The sequence below is a fragment of the Gossypium arboreum genome, chromosome 12, assembly GCF_025698485.1.
Source record: "Gossypium arboreum isolate Shixiya-1 chromosome 12, ASM2569848v2, whole genome shotgun sequence".
NCBI classification, from domain to species: domain Eukaryota; kingdom Viridiplantae; phylum Streptophyta; class Magnoliopsida; order Malvales; family Malvaceae; genus Gossypium; species Gossypium arboreum.
This window is the reverse complement of record NC_069081.1, coordinates 6,986,027-7,013,177: the sequence shown is the minus strand read 5'-3', so window position 1 is coordinate 7,013,177 and position 27,151 is coordinate 6,986,027. Positions and strand designations below refer to the sequence as shown.

General features: G+C 35.1%; 4 protein-coding genes across 4 annotated transcripts; 2 read left to right on the top strand and 2 right to left on the bottom strand.

The window, feature by feature from the left end:
* Nucleotides 1-7,828: 7,828 nt before the first annotated feature.
* Nucleotides 7,829-12,082, bottom strand: LOC108477639 (uncharacterized). The gene is made up of 4 exons (XM_017780159.1): nucleotides 11,723-12,082; nucleotides 8,632-8,775; nucleotides 8,331-8,519; nucleotides 7,829-8,227 (listed from the first exon to the last, which is right to left on the bottom strand). Exons 1-4 carry the CDS (start codon nucleotides 12,080-12,082, stop codon nucleotides 7,829-7,831), a joined length of 1,092 nt encoding a protein of 363 aa, XP_017635648.1.
* Nucleotides 12,083-13,219: 1,137 nt separating this feature from the next.
* On the top strand, nucleotides 13,220-13,660 carry LOC108477640 (uncharacterized). Its single transcript, XM_017780160.1, has one exon. It carries the CDS (start codon nucleotides 13,220-13,222, stop codon nucleotides 13,658-13,660), a length of 441 nt encoding a protein of 146 aa, XP_017635649.1.
* Nucleotides 13,661-20,728: 7,068 nt separating this feature from the next.
* LOC108477641 (uncharacterized) lies at nucleotides 20,729-21,567 on the top strand. Its single transcript, XM_053022876.1, has 3 exons — nucleotides 20,729-21,171; nucleotides 21,287-21,353; nucleotides 21,436-21,567. Exons 1-3 carry the CDS (start codon nucleotides 20,729-20,731, stop codon nucleotides 21,565-21,567), a joined length of 642 nt encoding a protein of 213 aa, XP_052878836.1.
* An 808-nt stretch (nucleotides 21,568-22,375) lies between these two features.
* On the bottom strand, nucleotides 22,376-23,104 carry LOC128285369 (secreted RxLR effector protein 161-like). Its single transcript, XM_053022875.1, has one exon. The coding sequence runs from the start codon at nucleotides 23,102-23,104 to the stop codon at nucleotides 22,376-22,378; it is 729 nt and encodes a 242-aa protein (XP_052878835.1).
* Between the last annotated feature and the right edge of the window lie 4,047 nt (nucleotides 23,105-27,151).

The following is a 27,151-nucleotide window of genomic DNA, read 5'->3' as shown; positions in this document are numbered from 1 at the left end:
GGTGAAATAGAACATAATGTCAATAAAACTGTAAATTCATCTAAACCTGGTTTTACTGCAGAGATTGAAAAACCAAACAACAGCCCAGTAAGCTCAAAACTCAAAAGGTCCCTTTCCAGGATGCAGAACAGTAAATGCAGTTTTTAACATTCAGTACCAGGCAAATAAATGCAAAACTACCCCAGGACAATTCCAATTCAAACAATAAAAAATAATAAACAAATGGATAAGAAAGCAGTCAAAGCACAGCCAATTTCTTCACATAACTGAAAGAAAATGAATAGAGGAATTCAACAATATAAAACTTGACCAACAAGATAGCAATAAACTCTTAAATCAATCTAAGTCCACACTAAACACATAAGTTGGATAGAAACATGAAAACAGACCAAAAGAACATCTAAATAACCAAAATGGAATCACCATTATTATGTAAACATGAAAATGCACAGATTGAAACAAACCAACTTTGCATGTGCAGAATCATACTCCACAAAACTCATAAACATTAACTTCTCCTAACCAGAATACCAACTTTATGTTTACAGAGGCCTTGATGGAAACTAACATAACTGTTGATATATAACTTATCTAATAAGAATCACAGAATATGCAGAAAGTACCTGAGTATTTAGTATCAACAGAACCATGTATTCAAAGAAAAATAGCCAGAAATTGATCAATGTATGCAAAACTTCAAATAATAATTAATACTATTTTGATAAAAATTAGTTATAACTTTTAAAGACATTTAAAAATATTAAATATTAAAATCACACATTATTAATATAACAAAATAGTAATTTGAATATAATAATATCAAGAAAGAATCGTAGTTTAATTTTTATAAGTAAATTGGAAATAAATTAAGGTTATATAAATATTCAATAGCGATAGAACTTTTTCAATTCTTCTTTGATTTTTAAGATTCATCATACGTGGCGTTGTTACACCTAGGAGGATCCATTATATCTTCATTTCGATATAAGGCAACCCGTCAAGTTTCCAAACCTATATACTTTGAATCTTTAAAATATTTAAAATAAGGTTGGAGAGAAGGTCACTATTGTTGTAATTATAATGGACAAGCAAGCCACATGTATGGTAATAAAATTAATTCATACTTATTCATACTTCAAATAATTAATACTATAAGGTCAGGTTTCCAGCCTATATACTTTGAATCTTTAAAATATTTAAAACGTACCTGGTCTACTCCACTCTCACCAGCAAACAGAGGCTGGAGTCCAAAAAGTAATATGTGTTAAGTAATTTAAAGTGAAAATGCATAGAAATAAGGAAAAAAATTTAGCAACTGAACGGCCTGTACGTACCTAGAACAAATGTCAATGGCTGTGGTGTATTTAGTTGCACCAATTATTATTTCAGGTGCTCGATAGTACTTAGAACAGATGTAAGATTATAAGAGTAGCACCAAATATATTTCAGTTTAAGCAAATATAAAAACTTTATCTATATCAGTACCAAATTTTAATTCGAAGATTAAATGGAAGCTTCAGTTGAACTAATACTTGCAGGAGGAGCAGAAGCGATAAATGAAGTCAGTACACCTCAAGAAAATCTGCAAAACGCACATCTTTTCAAACCATTTCGCAAAAAATACAAAATCTTTTATGAGCATACAAATGACTTCCATCTCTGCCAAAAAAATTGTAAATACAAGGCACATAACACAATTAGGAAATCTACTCAGCTGTTTCTTCAAACCTTGACTTTCCTAAAGTGCCCAAATCGAACACATTATCCTACATCTGAAAACAAGTTTCAGAATAAGTACAAGCAAATCCTAGCTAGCATGCTCATTCCCACTCACACATGAATCAGAGCATCATAGGAAATAATATCAATATTCTAAATACAGAAAGCAAAAGAAAAAACTCCAATACTAACAATTTCGTTTAAGGACAATGACCACCTCTTATTCTCTTAACTCTCATCAAGAATTTTCAGCATGGCAGCAATTCTCTTCTTTTGGTTCATTACCAACATTTCAAGAACATTTTTATAAAATTTCACAACCATCATTTTTATTAAGTTCTAGGTTTGGTGAACAAAAACTTTATAATGAAAAAATATCTTAGAACTTTTGACTTTGTTTCACAGAGCACTTCCTTTTTGGTAGTATGGAGCGTATGAAACTAAAAAGAAACCAACAGGAAACAAGTGAGGATAAAATGATTCACACAAAACTAGACATGAACAGGTTAATAACCCAATGTGTAGGTTCCCAAAAGACCATGAAAAATTACTCTCGCAAGCAAGTAAAGTGTCTTTTTCTTGCATGCTAAAATTCTTTTATTTGATTCAAAATGCTTGAAAAGGAAAAATCAATATTAGGCTAGACTCTAGAGACAGCCGAGGAGAAAATTAGAAAGAATCTTCACATAATTTCAAGAATGGTGAAATAGAACATAATGTCAATAAAACTGTAAATTCATCTAAACCTGGTTTTACTGCAGAGATTGAAAAACCAAACAATGACCAAAGAAGCTCAAAACTCAAAAGGTCCCTTTCCAGGATGCAGAACAGTAAATGCAGTTTTTAACATTCAGTACCAAGCAAATAAATGCAGAACTACCCCAGGACAATTCCAATTCAAACAATAAAAATTAATAAACAAATGGATAAGAAAGCAGTCAAAGCACACCCAATTTCTTCACATAACTGAAAGAAAATGAATATAGGAATTCGAAAATAGAGTTACAAGTTTCAAAACCCAACATCAGAAAAATAATAATAACATTAATAATTTAACAAAACATCCAGACAGGAAAGCAATAAGAAGTTAGTCAGTAAACAAAACCCAAATCTTAGAATCTCGAAAAAAAAAACTACACCTTGGGTAGGACACAGGAAGAATATAACTTACCTTAAGAAAGGAATCAGATTGGAAAAGATAAAAAGATGGGTACTTCTATTTCTTATGGATGAAGAGAATCATCGAGATCAAACCCATTTCAAACTATTTCAAACAAAAAAAAAGGCAAGTAATAAAGTAACTACACATTAATCTGAAGGGGAATCAAAAACTAACCACTTTATACCCATGAAGCGAATGACCGTCGACGAGAGGAAAGGGAAAATAGTTAGGGATTTTGGGGATGGGGGAACAGAATAAGGGAAAAAAAGGGGACTTGGGGAAAATGTTAGGGATTTCGGGTTTGGGAATTAGGGGATGATTTGAGGAAAAAAGAGAAGAGGTGTTTTAGGGATTTAGGGAAGGAAGCTTCCGAAATGGGGGAAAATTACTTAGCAAAAAATGAAACTGATTTCGGGTAAAGGGCATAAACCTCAGGAGAGAAAAAAACGACGCCATTTCAAATATGGAAATTTTGTGGCGTTTTCAGCAAAGTGCCACTAATGCCTCTTTTATCTACACTACAAAACAACGCCGTTCTAATACGAGTTGTGGCGTTTATTACAGAAACGCCGCTAAAGCCATTACTAATTCAGAGGAAACGACGCCGTTTTACTGTAATGTATAATGAAATTTTGTGGCGTTTTCTTGAAAAACGCCGCTATTTTCAATCTTTAGCGGCGTTTTATGTATAAACACCGCTAATACCTTAATATTTTATAAAAATTGATCAAAATTAAAACTATATATTTAGAATTTCTTTTAAATTATATCTAAATAATGTTACTGTGATGAATGTTAGTGTAGTACAATATCTATATTTCATATATTTATATTAGGTTTAGTACAAATTCCCAAGAATCTCATAAAATTCTAAATATTAAATATTCAATAATAATATACCTTAAACTTTAAACCTCAAACAATAAACATACACTTTAAACCCTAACTATAGTTGAAACTTTAATTTTGATTTAATACACATTTTAAAATACATATTATGTATGCATATAAATTAATTTAAAAATACATGATGCTATTTATTATATCAATAACGTAAATATTTTACAAGATCTACATCAAATTACGAATTCATGTACACAATTGCACACTAAACCACTTTTCATATATATATTTATATATATTTTTCAAATAATAATATATATATTTATCTTATATACATTTATCTTCTAAATTAAAATCCAAAATTATACTCTAAATTTAAAACCCTAAACCTGATACTCTAACCCCCTAAACCTTAGACCACAAACACAAAACCCCTAACCCCAAATTATTTTAAACCCCAAAACCATTCGGTAACCTTAAACCAACCATAACTCCTAGACCATAAAGCCCAAACTATAAAGTACTTTAAAAACTGCTAACCTTAAACCATAATCGTATACATATTATTGGGAATTTGTGTGGGCAATGTTAGTGTAGTACAAATTATATAAAACACACACACACACACACATATATATATATATATATGTTTATATTCTTATATTAAATAATATGAGTACGTATATACAGAATAGCATGAATCTTAAATGTTCTTCAGTTAATTTCTAGCTAATAGTTAAACAAATGCTAATTCCACATAGTTCAACAAATGCTAATTCCACATTCAAAATCACCCTTTCTTAATAGCATCCCATGTAAGAATCTGGAAAGAAAATTATCTCTGGAAAGAAAATTATCTCCTAAGAAGTTAATAATTGTCCCATTGTAAACTTCAACCCTAACCTTTAAACCCTAAATCATAATCCCTAAACCCATAATTCATCATAAACCTTCAAATACAAGTTAACTCCTAAATCGTAAATCTTAAACCATATATAGTTAACTCATAAACCTGCTTAAACCCTAAACCATATATCTTAAACTATAATGATAATTAATTTAATCAATATTTTAAATTCAATACTATATATCTCTTTTACGATTATATAAGAAAATATTTAATATATTGTATAACCATAAATTTTAATAATTATTGTTTTAGGGGTTATAAGATTAGTGTTTATGATTTTTTTCGGGTTTAGGGGTTTATGACTTTTAGCGGCGTTTTACCAAAAGCGCCACTAATGATCTAGTTTTTAGCGGCATTTTACCTAAAGCGCCACTAATGATCTGGTTTTTAGCGGCGTTTTACCCAAAGCGCCGCTAATGATCTGGTTTTTAGCGGCGTTTTACCCAAAGCGCCGCTAATGATCTGGTTTTTAGCGGCGTTTTACCCAAAGCGCCGCTAATGATCTGGTTTTTAGTGGCGTTTTACCTAAAGCGCCGCTAATTCTCTATTTTTAGCGGCGTTTTTTACTAAAACGCTGCTGTTGCTCTGTTTTTAGTGGCGTTTTCCTTAAGACGCCGCTATTGCTCTGTATTTTAAAATTTTTGTGGCGTTTGTTGATAAAATGCCGTAAAAAATGTCGCTGAAGCCCTAATTTCCTGTAGTGAGCAGATTGGTTGTCACACATTATCTCTGTTGCTTCCCTTTAGTGAATATTCAGATCAACCAAGATCTTTCTTAGCCAAATGGCTTGATTGACTGCTCCTGCAGCTGCCACATATTTTGTCTTAGCAATTGACATAGCAACTACATTTTGCTTCTTCGAACTCCAGCAAAAGATAGCTGAACCAAGGGTGAAAACATACCCTAAGGTGCTTTTCATATCATCCTTCGAACCAGCCCAGTCACTATCAGCATAACCAGCCAATTTCAAGCTTTTAGCTTTGCTATACAACATTCCATAGCTTAGGGTACCTTTGATGTACTTGAGCACTCTTTTGGCAGGTTGAAAGTGCTTCTTATTCCAACAATGCATGAATCTTGAGAGCAAACTTACAGCAAACATAATGTCTGGCCTAGTGGCAGTCAAATATAGCAAACAACCTACTAGGCTTCTGTAGACAGACTCACTAACCTGTTTAAAGTCTTATTGGCTTGATAGTTTCTCTCCAATGGCAGTTGGAGTGTTTGTTGCCTTGCAATTCTGCATTGAGAACTTGTTTAAAATCTTCATGGAAAAGGCCTTTTGACTTAGAAAGATTCCTACCTGAGTTTGAGTTACTTCCATGCCTAGGAAGTAGGACATTTGTCCCAAGTCAGACATTTCAAACACTTGTTGCATTTTAACTTTGAAATCAGCTAGTATAGCTTGGCCTCCTCCTGTCACCAATAGATCATCAACATACAAGGACACAATGAGCTGAGTTGGCACTCCTTCCTTCTTAACATGCAATGTTGGCTCACTAATGCTCCTTACAAATCCCAGACTAACCAAGTACTATCAATCCTGCTATACCAGTCCCTTGGTGCCTGCTTCAAGCCATACAAGGCTTTCTTCAATTTGTAAACCATGTTCTCTTTACCAGCCACTTTGAAACCTTGATTTTGCTTAACATAAATCTCTTCTTGAAGAAATCCATTCAGAAAGGCTGACTTCACATCGAGCTGGTGAATTTTCCACTGCATTTGTGCTGCTAAGGCAACTAGCAGCCTGATGGTGTCAAGTCTGACCACTGGTGCAAAGGTCTCTAGATAGTCTATGCCATACTTTTGGCTAAACCCCTTCACAACTAGCCTTGCTTTCAACTTGTTCAAACTTCCATTAGCATTCTGTTTGGCTTGATAGACCCATTTCACTCCAATGATCTTTCTGTTGGCTGATCTTTTAACTAGTTCTCAAGTCTGATTCTTCTCAATCATACTAATTTCATTAGCCATTGCTTGTTTCCAGACTTGCTGAGCTTTAGTCTCTTCAAAACAGCTTGGTTCCACTATGGTTACCTGAGCTCTTCCATAAATCTCAGCCAATAGTCTAGTGCCCCTAACCGGTTCATCATCAATGTCCATTTCAGGACCATTCTGATCAGATTTAGTCTGATCTGCTATAGGGTCTTCAAAAACTACCTCTGGCTCATTCTTCTCCCAATTCCAGCTTGACTTCTCATCGAATACTACATCTCTACTCATAAGTATCTTGTTTACTGAAGGATCCAAGATTTTATAGCCCTTTTTAACTGTACTGTAGCCCACTAGAATGCCAGGTTGAGCCTTTTTGGCCAGTTTGTCCATTTTCACAACTGGGACATGTGCATAGCATATGCAACCAAAGACCCTCAGGTGAGCCAGTGATGGTTTGAACCCAAACCAGGCCTCAAATGAAGTTTTGTGAGCTAAAGCCTTGGTTGAGAGCCTATTTTGGATGTACACAATAGTGTTAACTACCTTAGCCCACAAGGTTTTAGGCAAATTCTTCTCAAACGTCAAGCACCTGGCCATATCCATCAAACTTCTATTTTTTCTTTCACTAACACCATTCTGTTGAGGTGTATAGGTGTTGGGAAGCTGGTGTTTGATTCTTGCTTCTTCACAAAAAGCTTGAAACTGAACTGAGGTGTACTCAATTTCATTATCAGACCTTAGGGTCTTGAGCTTGTAGCCTGTTTCAGTCTTTATAGCAGCCTTAAACTTCTAAAACAGTAAGGCCACCTCTGATTTGTGCTTTAAGAAGTTAATCCAGCAAAATCTTGAATGATCATCAATAAACGGAATGAAATACCTGCTGCCATTCAATGACTGAGTCTTCATGGGACAACATACATTAGTGTGAACCAGTTGCAACCTTTTTAAGGCTCTCCAAGCTTTGTTTGAAGAAAATGGCAGTCTAACTTGTTTTCCTAGTTGACATACTTCACAAACCTGATCCTTTTCAACAAGTTAGTGAAGCTTTCAACCAAATCCTTCCTGACCATTTGAGCCATCGATCTGTAGTTGGCATAGCAAACCTTTTATGCCATAGTTTGGATTCATCTGAAGAAATAGTATAGACATTGTCTAAGCCTTTGTTTCAGTCCATAACAAAGCTTTTATCTATCATGGCTAGAAATTGTCTAAGCCTTTGTTCCAGTCTATAACAAAGCTTTTATCTATCATGGCTACTGTCATGAGCTTAGATCCACTTGATAACTGATTTGGCATTCCTTGCCCTTGAACACCACAATATAACCCTTCTCAAGCAACTGAGCTATGCTGAACAGGTTTTTGTCAAATTTAGGCACCAATAAAACATTTGAAACTAGCTTGTTACCTGTGGGAGTGCTTATTAGCACATCTCCCTTGCCTTCTGCCTTGATGAAGTGACCATTTCTTATCTTTACTTTAGTTTTGAAGCTTCTATCAATTGTCTTGAAGATGGCAGCATCTATCGTCATATGTTTAGTGTAACCACTATTTATAAGCCATCCCTTTGTGGCTTTCTCCGTAGCAGTTGAGCATGAAAATGCAAAAACTTGCTCCTCATGGTCACTGCCTTCTTCTGCTACTCGAGCTTCAGCCTTTGACTGTTGTGGTTGATTCTACCTTGGTCTGCCTTTACTTTTGCAAACTTTTTCAGCATAGCCCATATTTTTGCAATATTGGCACTCACATCTGGTCTAAACCAACAATTGGCCTCTGGATGACCAAGCCTTTTGCAATGCCTGCAGGGTTGGTCCCTTCTTCTTGCAGTATCTGACTTAGGCTTGTCTCTCCATATCTTCTTGCCTTTGTAAGCAGAAGTGCTCGAGGCAAGCTTGGTTTTGGCTTGAAAGGAAACTTATTGGTGCTCCTCCAGTCTGCTAGCTCTTCTTTGCTCTTGTGCATAAAGAGTATTGATCAGCTCTGTCAAGGAGATGCTAGTCAGGTCCCTTGAGTTTTCCAAGGATGATATTTTTGCATCATACCTTTCAGGTAAGGTTGAGATTACCTTCTCCACTATTATTGCTTCACTGAACTGCTCTCCAAGGAGCCCTATGATGTTAATCACAGCCATAATTCTGTCTAAATACTTCTTGACAGTTTCTTCTTCCTTCATCTTCAAATTCTCGAAATCCCTTGTAACACCCCTTACCTGTACCCTAGACAGGGACAAGGTACGAGGCATTATTGTACACAAACATGGCATTTTTAAAAAATACGGGCTATAAAATTTCATTTCAATTTAAAACCAATCAAACAGAATCATATTGTCCCAATTATGGACCTACGAGGTCCAAAACATACATTAAAAGCGATTCGGGACTAAACCAGGAACTTTAGAAAACTTTAGGGAATTTCTAGGTTTAAGCCTCACATGCCGTGTGGAGGCAATGTACACGCCCGTGTCCCTTACCCATGTTGATTTATTGCAATTTATTTTTCATTTCGAAGCTACAAAGGTTTTCATACGGCCGAGCATACGCCCGTGTCCCTCACACGGCCTAGACACGCCTTTGTCATCGCCCGTGTCCAAAAACCTAGACATTCTGTCTATGACGTTATCATCCATCTAGGGGCACATGGAAAAGGCACACTCCAGTCTACAAGGCCATGTCCTCTATACGGTTGAGACACACGGTCGTGTCTCTACCTGTGTGTTTACTACCATGCATACTGATCTAAAAATTCAAGGTGCAGAAGACACACGGCTGAGCAACACAACACACGGCCTAGACACATGCCTGTGTGTCTACCAGTGTGTACCCTTTTGGAGGTTATTTTCCAAGCCAATGGTCATTCTCAACATCCATACACATTTATAAACTTCAATGGTATTTAACATGGCCTAAATATGTCTATAACCCACCTTGGCATAGTCTATTGCATGTTAACCTCATCTCATTGGTTTAGCACATGCTAAGTTATCCTTTTTGTATTAAGAATTACCACTTCAATAATCACATTTTATACTTGACTCATTTTATAACTCATTTCCAATTATGACCTAACCATCTCCAAGTGATTTGGCCATATCTCACATGTCCATTCATGATAAACCACATTTAACCATCACATGAAATATTTAAGCATAACCATACACAATTAGTAGCTTTACAACCTACATCAAAATGAGCCATATCTCATGGCTATATACAAAATGAATAAGCATATCATTCAAGCCCTTACATTGGCTAGCCAAATGACACATATAACAAAATGACCAAGAATCCTATACATGCCATTATAACAAAATAAAAGTTTCTATATACCCAAGCAAGACAAGTTGATAGTGTTGACAATGCTCCAACCGTCTTCTAATCTTCACGAGTCCTCGAGCTCTATAAGATAAGGGAAATGAAAGGGGTAAGCATTCACATGTTTAGTAAGTTCGGATAACGGGAAGGTAAACTTACCGATTATTTAGCATACATCCATAATAGATATTCATGCCGAACATGCATAGTATAATTTTCCTGTCACATACACTCAACCATCAAGTTAGTCTCGTACAAGTACATTATAGCATTAGTTTTAGATGAGCTCATCATTTCATGCATTTCTATTTTTGTTCCTCATTTTAATCACGTTGAACTTCTCAGAATCTCAATGGATATCTCATTTATTGTCAAATCGTGTAAGTGATCATTTTAAATACGCACTCTCGTGAACCTCACTCTTACGGTGGGATTACCAGTCCAGGCTAAATCCCTCGTAATATAAACTCATGAGTAATGTCGGGATTACCAGTCCAGGCTAAATGCCTTACAATGACATGTACTCTAATGAACTCGGATTTGAATTACCAGTCCAGGCTAAATTCAGACCCTAATCGAATTACCCATCCAGGCTAAATCCATTTCAACACACTTATTCTTCGGGAGGCTTGATTACTAAAGGAACACCCATCCATGCTAGATCCTTTTTACCGTCAATTCATTTCGAGAATCCATCAGATATCCTTTTTTATTCAATCGGGACATTTATCAACACAATATTTATCATACCTTTTTTCACAACAATTTTTAATATTATAATGCATACATGAATATACACTTTTAAGTATATTAATAGTCTGCTTCGAGTTACACGAACTTACCTGGTAATTGCTTCAGGTTCGCATTTCAGTTTTTCCGAAACCTTTCGTTTTCCATGGTTGACCTCCGAAATTGGTTCCTCGGGGTCTATATCAGTAAAAATAAATTACTAATACCTCATATTGTTCATTTTTGGCTTGAGACTCACCCTCAGGAAAAATTACCAATTTGCCCCTAACCTTTCACACTTTTTACAATTTAGTCCTAAGGCTCGAATAATGAAATGCATGAAATTTCTAAGTTACCCAAGCCTAGCCGAATATTTTTCTTGCTTATAGCAGTGCACATTTTCTACCCATTTTCACAACTTTTACAAAATGGTCCCTTAAGCCATTTCTATGAAAAACTACTTAGTAAAAATTGTTTACTATCCTTTAAACTCTCATATTCCTCCATAAATCATCAAAACAAAAGCATCTCATGCATGGGTAAATTTTTGAACACGAACCCTAGCTTCAAATATGGGTAGAAATAGAGAGAACATGTTATGAGGATCTCAAAAACATAAAGAACATAAAAAAACGGGGGCTAGGGGATACTTACTATCAAGCTTGAAATGTTGAACCAAAACCCTAGCTATGGCTATAAAGAATTCTGGCAGCCACAAGGAAGATGATGATTGATTTTAGCTATCTTTTTCCCTTTGTATTTCATTTATTACCAAATGGCCAAAATGCCCATCCTTAATAACTTTTCAAAATTTTCCATACATGCCCATTTTTGTCCAAAAAATCAAAAATTGAGAAAATTGCTATTTAAGGCCTCCTAATTAATAATCCATAGCAATCTCATACTAATTGCTTCTAGAACCCAAGTTTTGCAATTTTTTCAATTCGGTCCCTAATTTCTAATTGGACACCTTATACTTAAAATCTCTTCATGAAACTTTAACACATGTTTATTTTCATATCCTAGACCTCATAATAATCATAAAACAAATATTTTAATGTCAGATTTGTGGTCCTGAAACCACTATTCCGACTAGGCCCAATTTTGGGATGTTACATCCCTTCTCAAATTCAATAGCTGTTGTTGCCTTATTCTTTCAGTCCCTTGGAACTTCTCCTTCAATCTGTCCCAGGCCTGCTTTGGTGTCTCACAGGCCATGATCCTTGTAAAGATCACATCTGACACATAATTTTGGATACAAGACATGGCCTTATGCCTCTTGGTCCTTTCATCAGCATGCTGCCTGATCTGAGCCACTGTTGGATTGGTTCTAAGTGGTGCTGGTTCAACATCTGAGTTGAACACCTCCCATAGGTCGAATGCCTGCAGGTAGGTCTTCATTTTGACCACCCATATATGATAGCCCTCTCCATTAAAAACTGGTAGTGCAGCTGGTGAGAAGCCTGATGAAGCCATCGATTTGAAGTTAGAAACATAACAGGTCAACTGAGATTACAGCTCTAGATACCAATTGTTGGTATAATGAAAAATAAGCAAGCAAGATCAACTAAGACTTAAGCAAGAAGGCTCGAAACTTGCAGAAGAAACAAACAAAATTCAAAACAAAATTAAAAGTAAAAGCAATGAATAATTGAGAGTATATTGAAAGAAATCTGATAATTTTTCATTAGATGGAATAATGGCATAATGCTAATAGATAAAACCAAGCATTCAGCTTGTCAAAATCAGTATAAGGTCACCTAATCAATACCTGCTACCACTAATACATTGAAACTAGGAAAACCAAGCTTGTACACATGAACAAAGCTAGTTAACAACTTAATCACAATCAAATTACATCAAACATCAATCAAACATAGTTCAAAATGAACAAAATTACATTACATCAGACTAAGGTTACAAAATGAACAAAAAATCAGTAGCTACACTTGCTTCAGCAGCTCCTGCATGGCTCGGGCTGCATGACCTGTTTCTTGGCTGCTCCTGGTGCTACATGGTGACCAACCTTCAACAACATTGCTGCCACCCTTTGATCGAGATCTTAATTAATCATGTCAACATTAGCATATAGAAGAAGCATTTGAGATTCCCTTTGTCTCCATAGATTGATATGCATATACATATATATAACTTAGGAGCAGATGCCTCGTATTTCAGTGAAAATTACAAGAAATGTTGATTCAACAAATAGGTTTCTTTGCCCAGAACAAAAAAAAATGCCAGCCACTCGATCCAACAATTTCCCCCGCTCATCTAGACAACACCCACAAGCAACAGAAGTTAATGAGCATGAATAGATTGAGGGCTTCTAAAGAGGCATCTACTTCATCATCATCAATAAGCCATAAACTAAATAGCTTTCAAGATTTGTATGATTGTATTGTTAATTTTCTTCAGTTGTCTTTGTCCCACCATGCTTTAACCCACGAATGTGCTGATGAGTTGTTGGATGGTTCTCTTAGACTCCTCGACCTTTGCAGCACTGCTAAAGAGATTGTGCTGCAAACAAAATAAAGTGCAAGTGAACTTCAATTGGCTTTGCGTCGAAAGAAAATTAGTGAAGTCGAGATCGTAAGTGAAGTGAGGAAATACATGAGCTCCAAGAAAGTTTCCAAAAAGACTATCCACAAGGCATTGGGAAACTTAAAGGTCATACAAAGGAAAAACACAGTTTCACCTTCAGAAACTGTTAGCATGCTGAAAGAGATTGAAGCAGTGACTTGTTCTATGTTTGAGGATTTGTTATCTCTCATCTCTAAACCAAAGCCTAGAAGTTGGTTATCAGTTTTGAAACTATTCCATCAAAGTAGAATAGCGTACGAAGATGCTGGAAGAAACGTGAATGAAATCGAAAAGGTTGATGTTGCTTTGAAATCCTTTGGAATAACCAAATCTGAGATCATAAATCTTGAGATGCAAAACCAGCTAAAAGACTTGGAGCTTGTTATTCAGGATCTTGAAGATGGACTTGAATGCCTCTTCAGGTGTATGATCAAAGCAAGAGTCTCGCTTTTTAACATCCTTACCCTGTAAAAGCCCATTCCCAATTTTGGATTAAATCATTTATAGAAATCAAATATATATACATCCATACATATAAATGAAATACTCTTTTCCATTTCCATACGACAAAAGCTCCTTGTTACTTTTCCTCTTTCAGTAGCATTTGTTTTAACCTTCTTTTCTTCTAGATAACTAGATAGTAATGAAACAAAGTTAACCTTGGGTTTTTGTATTTTACTTTCTTCTTAAATATGATGCAATTAATTTATCAAGTTTGAGGCTGGTAGGATTCCTTTTGTCTCTAAATTAAACAATAATCAATCCATTCACATGGATGCATGCATTAATAGTGATAACAGCAAGCTTATATTCAAATCTATCACACGTTTCAATTGATGAAAAATAGTGAGGCCAGCTTGTTGCCGAATGTCAACCAGTAAACTCCACCCTTTTTTTTCTATTTGTTGGCAATATGTGTAGAAATTATTAAGTTTGCAAGCAGATATTGCCTCCCTCCGCCACAACAAGATAATTGTATAATAAACTCCACCCATTTTTCTGTTTGTTGCCAACATATGCAACATGCACATATTGTGTGCAAATCCCTTGTTTTTACAAATAGTAGAATTGTAGTAGGAACAAAAGAACTCTCCAAATAGATAAGGGAGGTGAGTTTATGTGAACTGAGTTCAACACCTTTCGTGAAGCAAATGGAACAAACAAAGAGTTCACAACACCTTATACATCTGAGCAAAATCACGTAGCAAAATGCAAGAATTGCACTGTTGTTGAAATATGCAGAAGCATGGTGAAACAATTGTCGCAATAGTAGAATATGCAACTGAAATTATGCACCACTTGGTCTTCTAGTCTATAGAGACTAGATCTCTTCAAAAATGGTAAGTGACTAAATGGTAAAATTCTCATTTCTATCGTAAAAGTTAAAGACCTAAATTGCGAAATCAATAAACTAAAAAAATATGAAACTTACTCTAAAGTTAAAATTAAATTTTCTAAATACCTAAAATTCTAATTAAAACCTAAAAAATAAATAAATATAAATGGCCTAAATTTTATCAAATTTAAGTAAGATCTAAACACCTAAGCAACTCAAATAAAAAAAAAGAACTTAACTTCTAGATGTAAATTTATACACAACTAATTATCACAATATACCAATTTCCTCAACACTCCATGTAGAGCCTATACATTCAACCATTCTGGATGACCTAACAATGATGACCTTTACTATTTGCATATTCTACCATCCCGAGTGGCCCAAAAATGATGGCTTTGAATATTTGCATATTCTATAATCTTGAGCAAACAATGATGGTTTTGAATCATTATATCGTGTTAATGTAGCAACACCAACATTGTTTATGTTGCTTATGTTTGGTCTATTGGTCTAATTAATTTTTTTTGTTGATTTGTTAATTGATTCTTTAGTCAATGTTTAATTTAATCAGTTGTTCTTGTTTTCTAGCATGGTTGGTTGTCGTGGGATGTGTCCCTAGTTTTAAGGGTAGTGGTGTGTAATGGGGTGTAAGCCTATATAAGGCACTCAGTTGATTTCAGAAATTATTTATCAGTTTAGTTCAGCTTCCCTTGTTTTTATTGTTTTCCTCTATTATTTGCTGTGTGTTCCTCATTTTGGTATCTGAGCCAAGTTTTTATATTGTTTTTGGTGTCTCCTCTTGGCAAAATTAATGACCTTCATGCCATCGGTGGCGTTAAGAAACTCAATAATTAGAACTACAACACTTGGTATACATGTATAACGTCGTAGTTGCAAGGCCAATACCCGCGGGAGATGGGGAATGAAAGTGAAAGAATACAACTGGTGGCAGAGCCTATAACAACCCGTTTTTTCTGTGGTGGAAGAAACGGTGGTTTTGAAACCCTATTTTTAATATTCGAGTCCTTCAATATTATTATTTAACATTTATGAGGTACGTATAAAATTTAAGTAAAGTTTGATCCCTTAATTTGCCAATTGGATAGTTAATTATGGTACAAGAACTAAATTCTAAAAGTGGTAAAGTTTTATTGCTATGAATTTTTAATTAATTGAAGACCACTTGATCAATTGGGCCTTTTTTAATATAGTGAACGGTGGTGATGGACAACTATCATCCACCTAATAGGCTAATTAAGGTTAACATTAGTTAATGATTAATTAATTAACTTAATATAATTAATTAAAGTTTAATCTTATTATAAAAGATAAATTAAAAAAAAATAATCACTTTTCATGTTCATCTTCTCCCCATCGTATCTAAGAAGAAGAAAAAGGGTTTCAAAGATTTCAAACTTTGGTCCTTAAATTGGTAAGTGACTTTAAGTCTGTTTATTGTAATTTTTATACTTCTGAGGTCCCGGAAGCTTGATTTAGCTAACTTGTGCACCAATTTGTAAAACCTTTAAAGTTTTCAAAATTTTCATTTTTGAATTTCTTGAAGTTTTGGGTGCTAAATTGTTTGATTTTAAGCTTAGAAGTGAAAAATGACATGTTTGTAAAGTTTAATTGCTAGTTTTTGAAAATAAGGACTAAAATGCATTAATTTAGAAAATGGTATAATATTTCTACAATTTTGTATAATATAGGGTTATAAAAGGATGAAACTGAGACCGGTTTCAAAATCGAAGCTCAAATTTTAAAGTTATGGCAATTTCAATTTTAGGGACTAAATTGAATCAAATTCAAAACTTTAGGAAATATTTAAAAAGTGAAATTGAAATGACTTATTTTTATAATAAGATGAAATAAGGTATTTGGAATTGATAAATTGAAATGGATTATTGTATAGACCAGGAATTGAATCAATCAAAGGATAATTGAGGAAAACACAAAATTAGGGATTAGTCCTTGACATCTTATTTGTTGTTGTCTCTGCCAAGTAAGTTTATATGGGACTTACTTTATTAATTCATATTTTTTTATTTTTTATTTTTTTTTACTTTTTAGTTTGAATTGTTATGAATATAATGTCTTTTGGCATCTAATGGACTAAATCTTAACATATGAAATATAGGACAAATACGAATAGGTACATAGTATGGAATGGATGTGAAATGTTATATGATTAGATGATATGTATATTACGATGCTAAAAGGATTGGAATGATACAAAAACGGTAACGGTTCCCGTGTGAACTTAGTAATCAATTAGGATACGAATAACATACCATTAGGGTCTCAAAAAAGAAAACAGGTGTTTGATCAAGGATTAATACTAAGGCAACTGGTGTTTTTAATATAGATGCAATTGCTATGTTAGCAAGTTAGATAGAAGGTCTGAGTAAGAAAATTGATGGTTTGAGTAAGAATAAATAGATGAATCCAGTAATGCAATTTGATGTGACAAGAATGGGGATGATCAATCTAGAATGTTTACCCTTTAGTTCTAACATGGAGTTTGAGCAAGTCGACTTTATGGGTAACAATTCTAGAACTCAGAATAACCTCAATAGCAATAATTATAATCTAGAATGGAGGAATCATCCAAATGTTTCTTCGGGGTCAAGGAAATCAAAGGACACAACTCCTTTGGGTTTTCAGCAACCTTATCAACGAGAAAATAAGCTGAATCTAGAAAAATATGTTGACTAAATTCATTTCAGTGTCAGAAACTAATTCTAGAACATTGAAATGGCTTTGAGGAATCTACAAACATCTATTTAGGGCCTTGAGAATCAGATTAGTTAGCATCCTAAGTTGATTTCGAAGAGACAACAAGTTAGTTTACCTAGTAACACTGAAACCACCCTAAAAGAGCAAGTTCATGCAATAGAAGCATGAAAGGGTTAGTCAAGCCTTAAAAAAAGCTAAATCTAAACGCTGATGGGAAAAATGATAGGGTTGAAGGCTACAAGAAAGTCCATAAGCCAGAGGTTAGAGAGTACAAACCACAATTTTCATATCCAAAAAAAGTGAAGGAAGACCGTATTGATGAACAACGTGGTAAATTTCTTAAACTTTTGAAAAATTTACATACTAACTTACCTTTTGTTGAAGTCCTTTCGCAGATGTCCAAGTATACAAAATTTTTAAAGGAGGTTTTAATAAATAAAAAAAAGTTAGACCAATTTTCCACAGTGCCAATAAAAGCTGAAATATGCACCTATTTCGTGTGGGGTCTGAACGAAGATATACGAATGTTAGTGGTAGCACTTGAATTGAAAAAGTTTGTGGTTTTATCTGAAAGAGCACAGAAGATGGATGACATGTGCAACAAAAAGAAACAAGCCAAATGGAAACTTTGAGATTCCGGTAAACGGAGTATGACCAAATCGTTTCCACACCTCCATCAAAAAAATCAAAAGATGTTCATAGTCGTTTCTCGTTTCTATCAAGGTTTTTGAGGCACCAAGACCATTTAAATTATTCAACAGCCTTGCGAACGAGAAAAACCTGACTCTAATTAACACTCTCAATTGCGCAAATCATTTAAATTAGATAGCTAGTTCCCTTGACATCATCCAATTTCACACCCAATTAGACCAATACGATTTGCTCTTCAATAAAACAAAATAACAATTACGAATCAAGTTAAATTTAACAATCGTGTGTTGCACAAAGCATCGAACAATGAGCCTTTCTTGAAATGAAGGCAAAAGTGATACTAAGAGATGATATTTATCTTTCTCGTAATTTAGAGAAAAAAGCAAATATAAAGAAAACATGAGATGAAGTGCGGTTTCAGGTCTCAAAGTTCAAACACTAAATTTTTGTTAGCCTTAGCCTAGATTGAAATTTAACTAGACATAATATAAAATAATAATGAAAGAAAATTACAAACGAAATTAGGAATAAAGGTGGGGACTAACGTGAACTCGGATACGAGTTGATTCACAATTTTAGTGTCCCAATCGTCTAAATAGATACTTGCTCGGTTAATAATAAAAAATAAGATGAAAATAAATAAATGAAGGATAAACTTGGATATAACTAGCGAATATAGACAACAAGAAAAGAACTAACGCTATATAACAACGTGACCCATTTCTATATTTGTGTTAACTCTCAAAAGTTTTGGTGGATAAGGTTGATCGCCATACTTTGGGATGGAGAACAAAGTGATAAGATCGGGTTGGTGAACGCCACAAGAAAGGAATTTCTTGATAAGTTTAGTAAGTTCTTAAAGAACAAAGAGCTTTACTCAAATGAATTTTTATCATACAACGTCTAACCATTACAAAGTTTAAACTAAACTATTTATAGGCAAACAAAGGTAACACGAACGACTACAAATTAACTATTAATATTGTTCTAGAATATTCTTAAAGTTATTAAATTGGCTCTCTTCATCAAACATCTAAGGGAGTTTTATAAATTTGTTCATTCATGCTTAGCTAAGAATAAAGATGTTCAAGCTTTCATCTATGCACTTGAAATAATGTTGGTTGCTACTCATTAATGTATGCACCGAATTTATGCATGCTTAAAGGCTAAGCAAGCTCTAGTAATCACATTCACCTCCTATGATGGACAGTGGCCTTTAATTGTGTATGGGAAGTTTAAAAAGTCAGCTTCTAGAGGCTTCTCCATGGCTTCATTCAGCTCCCAAATTAATGATGCATTAACTCAATTTTGGTGTTGAGTACTGAATGGTCACTTTCAATGCCCATATGAACGACCAACTTTACAAGTAAACACAATTGATGCTCGTGCAAACCGAACAACCTCATGGTGTGAAAATACTTGATTCCTTTTGGCAAAAATGAGCAACCCTTGTAGCTCTAAATAGGCCAGCCATTGGACTCCCCTAGGACAATTATAACATGCATTAGGACACCATTAATGCAACAATAAAGCTATAGTATATTTGGACATAATTTAACACACTTTTAAGGCACATTAAACACGCTTAAATAAACATGCAATAAAAAGACATAAAATTAAAAGATATATTTAAGACACACCACTCTAAAACACATTAAAACCATGTAATAACAATGACACAATTATAACACACATTAAAGAAAAAATAATAAATAAACTTAATTTCAAAAAAAAGTTAGAGAATTAAATTACTAAATTAAAATAAATCATTGGCTTCCAACCTCCACATGCAAAATTTTGCATGAAATTAAACAATCTCATCTTGCATTTAGGTCACTTGATCTTGGATTCTTTTAATCGAATCACATGACGTTCCCGATATCACGTCAGGGACATTTGGGACTTACATTTATATATAGAGAGTTGGTACTTGTATATATAGTAAAAGATAGATAAACAATGGAGTACCAAATTTAGCAGATCCATATCCAAAATTCATTGAAAAATGTAAAGGGCTTAGAAAGAGAACATGTTTTTCTCTTGTTGAGATGATGATGATAGCAAGGCCATGGTTAACTTGGTGAGGGAGATTGAAACCGTGACTTTTTCCATGTTTGAGAATTTGTTGTCCCTTACCTCAGGGCCAAAAGAACAATGAAAGAAGACCAGCTGGTTGTTAGTTTCCAGAATTGAATAGCAAACAGGAAGAGACATTAATGAATTTGAAAATGTTGATGCTGGTTGTGGGTCAGGAGATGAACACATCATGTTGAGTTGCAAAACCAGCTAAAGGACTCGTATTGGCTAAAAAAAGTAGTAATAATAATAAAGAAATAATTTCATTACCATACATTTGTTGCTGCATAAAAAAAATAAATTGTTAGAAGCAAGCGAATTTTTCCTCATTGCAGAACCTAATCAACAAGACAACAATAACAAGAAGAGGATGAGACAAGTTAAAAGCAAATGATTCATTAATACAAGGCATTGAATGTAGGACTACCGTGCGCATTATTAATAATATTTGTATATATGGATATTATGGCATTGAAAACTAGTAGTGTTTGTTGCTACCGAAAGGTGATGATTGTTGTGATTGTGGAGAAGAGACACAACAGAAACATTTTGGCGATAGTTATGGGGATCGAGATCAAGTTAGTTCATGTTGCTTGCTTCCAATTGATATTTAAAATGGTTGAGATTCTTCGTGTCTGACCTTAACTTGTAATATATATGTTGAGCAGATGGTAAGGGGACTACACTACATAGCTAAGCGGAGTTGAAAACACATATCGCTTTTGCATAACAAGAAAATGGCAGCCACTTACCATGCTCGATCAAACAACTTGCCCTCAAGGCAACACCCCATCGTTTCACAAATTGACGAGAACTTGAACCGATTGAGGGAATCTCAATCAACCTCTACATCATCATCGATAGGCCACAATCTAAGTGGTCTTCAGGATTTGCATGAATGTGTTGATGTATTGCTTCAATTTCCCCTCACCCAACAAGCTCTCGCCCAAGAGAAGCAAAGGGAAATGGTTGAAGAGCTTTTGGATGAATCTCTCATGCTCTTGGATGTATGTACCATTCCTAAGGATGCCTTGTTGCAAACAAAGGAATGCACACAAGAGCTTCAATCTATTTTGCGCAGAAGACATGGAGTCGAAGGGCTTGCTAATGAGTTTAGGAAATACTTGACATCTAGGAAAGCCATGAAAAAGGCAATTTGCAAGGCCTTAAAGAACTTGAAGCATATCTGAGAATAAACTCAAGACTCTGGCGAGAATGGAGCGTGATTAGCGTCTTAAGAGATGTAGAAGCGATTACCATCAGCGTGCTAGAATTCGTATTGTCCTTTATTTCAGGGCGAGGCGAGAATCAAAATCGAGCCGTTGGCACTGGTTTCAAGCAAATGCACTAGAAGAAAGTAATGTGCGAGGAAGAACAGAAAGCAAATGAAATTTTGAGTGTTGAAGCTGCAGTATGTTCCTGCATCAAATCCAAAAACATGAAGCATGTCGAGAACGTGCAAAAGGAGCTTCAAAGCTTAGGTTTGAGCATCCAAGATCTTGAAGAAGGCCTTGAAACCCTCTCCAGGAGTATGATCAAAAATAGAGTTACTGTTCTTAATATCATCAGCTGTTAAATATTGGCATCGCAATTGTACATATATACTATAATTTTACAGAGGTTATACAATATAATAGAAATACAAAGATTATACAATCTTCTTTCTCAAAATTCTACCTCTTGTGAAATCATTTAGTTATATTTCCAAACTAGTTGTAGTAGTTTTTTACTTCAAACATATTCAACCACGAATAAGAAAAAACTGTTGAGTTTTAACAGCAGAGAAGGAAAACAAAAAACAGTAATCTAGATGAAGTATGAAGCTATGTCTGGAAATAGAGCAACAACATAATTAACCCAGATAAAATATGAAAGAAGTTTGAACTTCAAAGACTTGAGACTTGCAGAGAAACTACCAACAAAGCAGAAATTTTTGGAAGAAATGAATTTTTCTTACTCTCCATTTCCTACGGATAAAGTATATATGTGTTACAATAAAATTGACAGTTACCTAACATAACTGCTCCCATAAATGTTTGTCAAAAGCTTAGCTAAAATTACAAACAAAATGTAGCTAACATACCAGCTATCACATTCAAATCTTGACCAAATCCTACTGACTTAAAAGTTAGATTACAAAGCAACCAAATCAAATTACAAATAAACAAAATAATTCTGCTTCATTTGGTTCAGCTCCAATGCTGGTTTGACGTTTCATTGCAGGCCAAAGTTTAACACTCCTCATTGGACTGTATGCAACAAACTCCAATTTTTCCTTTTAAAGCATCAAATGGTGTAGCACTGAAAGACTTGGTTAAAATATCAGAAAACTGATTTTCTGAGCTGCAATGAACCAAATTTACATCCCTCGATTATTCAGCCTCTCAAACAAAATGGAATTTAATCTTAAAATGTTTCATCTTGCCATGAAAAAAGAGATTTTTAGCTATAGTGACTGCTAACTGATTATCAACCCTGATCTCAGTTGCTTCAACTTGTTCTTCATTCAAGTCACACAAAAGTTTCCTAAGCCAAATGGCTTGATTAACAGCTGCAGCTGCTGCAATGTATTCTGCTTTAGCTGTAGATTGAGCAACAGTTTGTTGCTTCTTTGAACTCCAACAGAAAACTCCCGAGCCAAGAGTAAAAAAGTATCCAGAGGTGCTTTTCATGTCATTAATGGACCCTACCCAATCACTATCTGAATACCTTATCAATTTCAGCTCTTTTGCCTTCTCAAAAATTACTCTATGATTTAAAGTTCCCTTCAAATATTTGAGAACTCTTTTTGCTGCTTTAAAATGGACAACATGATAGCAATGCATGAATTTGGATAGTAAGCTAACAGCATACATAATATCAGGCCTAGTAGTTGTTAAGTAAAGCAAACAACCTACCAAGCTTCGATATTCCTTCTCATCAACCCTTTCTTGATTCCCATAACTAGCCAGCTTCTCCCCTTGAGCCACTGGTGTGCTGACTATTTTGCAATTAGACATGCAAAATCTGTTGAGAATCTTCAAAGCAAAGGCATGTTGGCTAATGAAGATGCCTTGATCAGATTGGTTCACTTCCATGCCAAGGAAGTATGTCATGACTCCCAAATCTGTCATCTCAAAAACTTCTTACATTTTCACTTTGAACTCACCGATCAGCTCTCCCTTGCTTCCAGTTACAAGTAAGTCATTCACATAAAGTGAGACAATCAGAAGAGTTTCATTTTCTGACTTCTTTATAAAGAGTGTAAGTTCACTAACACTTTTCTCGAATTTGAACCTAGATAGGTACTCGTCAACCCTATCATACTAGGCCCTTGGTGCCTGCTTTAGACTATACGAGGCCTTTTTCAGCTTGTAAACTTTGTCCTCCTCACCAAGAACCTTGAACCCCTCTAGTTGTTCAATAAAAGTCTCTTCCTTTAGGAAGCCATTTAATAATGTTGACTTGATATCGAGCTGGTGAATTCTCCATTGCTTCTGTGCAGCCAAGGAAAACAAAAGTTTAATTGTGTCTAGCCTTGCGACTGGAGCAAATGTCTCCATGAAATCAATGCCATATTGCTGACTATAGCCTTTCATGACAAGCCGTGCCTTGAGCTTGTTCAATGAGCCATCAGCATTGTACTTGGCTCTAAACACCCACTTGACACCTATGATTTTCTTCTGGTCTGGTCTGTTAACCAATTCCCAAGTGTCATTCTTGTGGATCATTTCCAATTTAGCATCCATGGCCTTTTTCCAGCATTTTTCCCTGGCAGCCTCTTTAAAATCTGAAGGTTCAACTATTGCAACATCACATCTTTGGTAGATGTCTGCAATGGTTCTAGTGCCTCTCATAGGAGTATCATCAAAGTCTTTATTGCTAGGCTCATTTTCAACTGGTTCCAAGCTACTATCTAGCTGATTTTCTTCACTCGAACTTGCATCTGTACCACTCCAACTCCAAACTTTTTCTTCATCAAACCTCACATCCCTACTCACCAAAATCTTCTTTGTTAAAGGATCAAATACCCTATAGCCCTTATTGATGCTGCTGTATCCAACAAAGATCCCAAGCACAAATCTTTTATCAAGTTTGGTTCTCTTCTGAGCTGGAATGTGAGTATAGAAAACACAACCAAACACTTTTAAGTGTAACGCAGTAGGTTGAGTCCATGCCAGGCTTCAAAAGGAGTTTTGACCTTAACAGCAGTAGTAGGCAGCTTGTTGAGCAGGTAAACTGAGGTATTGACAGCCTCAGCCCAAAATTTGCTTGGTAGCTTGCTTTCAAATAACAAACATCTGGCCATATCAAGCACAGTTCTATTCTTCCTCTCACATACTCCATTTTATTGAGGAGTATAGGCTGTTGTTAGCTGATGATGAATTCTAGCTTGCTTACACAGCTTTTGAAACTTCTCAGAAAAATACTCAGCACTATTATCTGATCTCAAAGCCTTAATCTTGCAGCCTGATTGGTTCTCAACTAGAGCTTTAAACTTGCTGAATGCTTCAAACACGTCTGATTTTTGCTTTAAAAAATAGATATAATAGAATCTACTAAAATCGTCAATGAACAGCACAAAATATTTGCTGTCATTCAAAGAAGAAGTCTTCATTAGTCCACAAATGTCAGTGTGAACTAATTCGAGCTTGCCTCGAGCTCTTCATGCCTTATTAATTGGAAAAGGCTGTCTTGCCTGCTTATCAAGCTGGCAAACTTCACAAACATCATCACCTACCTTAACTTTGGACATGTCTTCAACCCAATTCAATCTATTCAGCAAACCAAGTGATTTGTAACTGACATGGCCTAACCTCTTGTGCCATAAACTAGTTAAGTCAGTAGCACTAGTATAGGCCTTCTTCTCTAGTTGATTTACATCTAGCATAAAACACTTATCAGTCATAGCCACTCTAACCAGTACTTGACCAAATGAATCCTCAACAACACAAGAGTTATTCTTGAAAACTAGTGAATAACCCTTCTCAATTAGCTGACCAACAGTAAGCAGGTTTTGGTCTATTTCAGGTACATAAAGTACATCAGAAATAACTTTGTTACCTGAATGTGTGTTGATCACTGCATCTCCTTTGCCTTTGGACTCAATAAGGTTGCCATTTCCAACTCTGACTTTGGAAGTAAACCTTCTGTCAAGATTCTTGAACAGCCTTTCATCTAAAACCATATGGTGAGAACAACCACTGTCAACTAACCAGTTCTTACTGATTTTGTTTGAGGTTGCATAACATGATGCAGAGAAAACATGCTCCTCCTGAGCTTGAAGGTCTTCAGCAGCCTTAGCTTGCATTTGTTGCTGACCTTGTACCTTCCTTTTACTATTGCACACCTTCTCAACATGACCAAACTGTTTATATCTCTGGCACTGAACATCTGGTCTGTGCCAACAGTTCTTCTTCAAATGTGTGGTCTTTTTGCAGTGAATGCATGGTGGAAAACTCTTTTTTTCAACATCCCTTTTTGATTTCTCCCTTTTGTCAAGTCATGGTTTCTTGCCTTTGTAGCTTGAACTTGAGCTTTCTTTGGCCTTTGCTTGGAAAGCTCCTTCAGGGTGTTCTTCCTGCCTATTGGCCCTTCTTTGCTCAAATGCATATAAGGAATTTACCAACACAGATAATGAGATGGCTGATAGATCCCTCGAGTCATTCAATGAAGAAATCTTTGACTCAAATTTCTCAAGGAGAGTTGTAATTACCTTTTCAACAACTCTACTCTCACTGAAATCATCACCAATGAGCCTAATGTTGTTGACTATGGCAATTATCCTATCAGAGTACTACTTGATGGTCTCTGACTCTTTCATCTTCAAGTTCTGAAAGTCTCTTTTAAGGTTGATCAGTTGCTTCTTGATCAGTTGTTGCTGCCTTGTCTTGTCTGACCCCATGAACTCCTCCTTTAGCTTCTCCCATGCTTGCTTTTGTGAGTCATAAGCCGTTATCCTTGTGAAAATCACATCAGATACCCTATTCTGTAAGTAGGCCATTGCTTTATGCTTTTTGGCACACTCTTCACTGTGTTGCCAAATCTGTGCAATGGTTGGATTAGCCCTCAATGGAGGTGGGTCAACATCATTCTCGACCACATTCTACAAATCATGCGCTTGGAGATATGTCTTCATCTTTACTACCCAAATGTGGTAGTTCTCTCCAGCAAATATAAGTGGTGGTGGTGGTGTAAAACTCATCTTTGCAGTAACAAAACTAACCAACAAAAACAACTTCTGCTTTTTTACCCTCAAACACAAGTCATTCACAAACAACACACAAAACAAGGCCCTCAAAGACTTAGGCTCTTGATACCATTTGTAGAGTTCTAACAACAGATAAGGAAAACAAAAGCAAGTAATTCGGATGAAGTATGAAGCTCTGTCCAGAAATAGAACAATAACGTAATTAACCAGGATAAAACATGAAAGAAGTTTGAACTTCAAAGACTTGAGACTTGCAGAGAAACTACCAACAAAGCAGAAATTTTTGGAAGAAATGAATTTTTCTTACTTTCCATTTCATCTGGATAAAATATATATGTGTTACAATAAAATTGACAGTTACCTAACATAACTACTCCCATAAATGCTTGTCAAAAGCTTAGGTAAAATTACAAACAAAATGTAGCTGACATACCAGCTATCACATTCAAATCTTGACCAAATCCTACTAACTTAAAAGTTAGATTACAAAGCAACCAAATCAAATTACAAATAAACAAAATAATTCTGCTTCATTTGGTTCAGCTCCAATGTTGGTTTGATGTTTTATTGCAGGCCAAAGTTTAACAAAAACTTGAAAAATAATTTTATCCAGCACATGCTAATATCCAAAAGTTACACCCAAATCCCAGTAACTTAAACCTAACTTTAATTTTCCCAAGTTGAATTATAGAGCCTCATCATCACAACTGGTATCTTGGAGTATCTCATGAAACATTTCTATGAATATGTGAGCTTCCAGGATTCCCCTTGTCCCACTGAAGACAATGGAAGACTTGCTAAAAATTAAAAACTCCATGCCTGTCAGTTTATCACATGGAAGGTGTCAATGAAAAGATGCTAATTTGATATTATGTTAATCATAAAATTTTATTATGTTAGGGGAAAAGGAAGTAAGGATCAGAAAGTGGATTATGTTCATTTTCAGACCCTTCTTTACTTGGTTATCAAA

Excerpts from the sequence above, each read along its gene's own strand:
- LOC108477639 (XM_017780159.1), bottom strand. The coding sequence starts at position 12,082 with ATGGCTTCATCAGGCTTCTCACCAGCTGCACTACCAGTTTTTAATGGA. Across the intron at positions 8,776-11,722 it reads TATTGAATTTGAGAAGGGAT|GTAAGGGGTGTTACAAGGGA; the intron begins GTAACATCCCAA and ends TCTAGGGTACAG. Across the intron at positions 8,520-8,631 it reads AAGCAATAATAGTGGAGAAG|AGCAAAGAAGAGCTAGCAGA; the intron begins GTAATCTCAACC and ends TTTATGCACAAG.
- LOC108477640 (XM_017780160.1), top strand. The coding sequence starts at position 13,220 with ATGAGCTCCAAGAAAGTTTCCAAAAAGACTATCCACAAGGCATTGGGA.
- LOC108477641 (XM_053022876.1), top strand. The coding sequence starts at position 20,729 with ATGGCAGCCACTTACCATGCTCGATCAAACAACTTGCCCTCAAGGCAA. Across the intron at positions 21,172-21,286 it reads AAGGCCTTAAAGAACTTGAA|GGCGAGGCGAGAATCAAAAT; the intron begins GCATATCTGAGA and ends CCTTTATTTCAG. Across the intron at positions 21,354-21,435 it reads ATGCACTAGAAGAAAGTAAT|CATGTCGAGAACGTGCAAAA; the intron begins GTGCGAGGAAGA and ends AAAAACATGAAG.
- LOC128285369 (XM_053022875.1), bottom strand. The coding sequence starts at position 23,104 with ATGACAGATTTGGGAGTCATGACATACTTCCTTGGCATGGAAGTGAAC.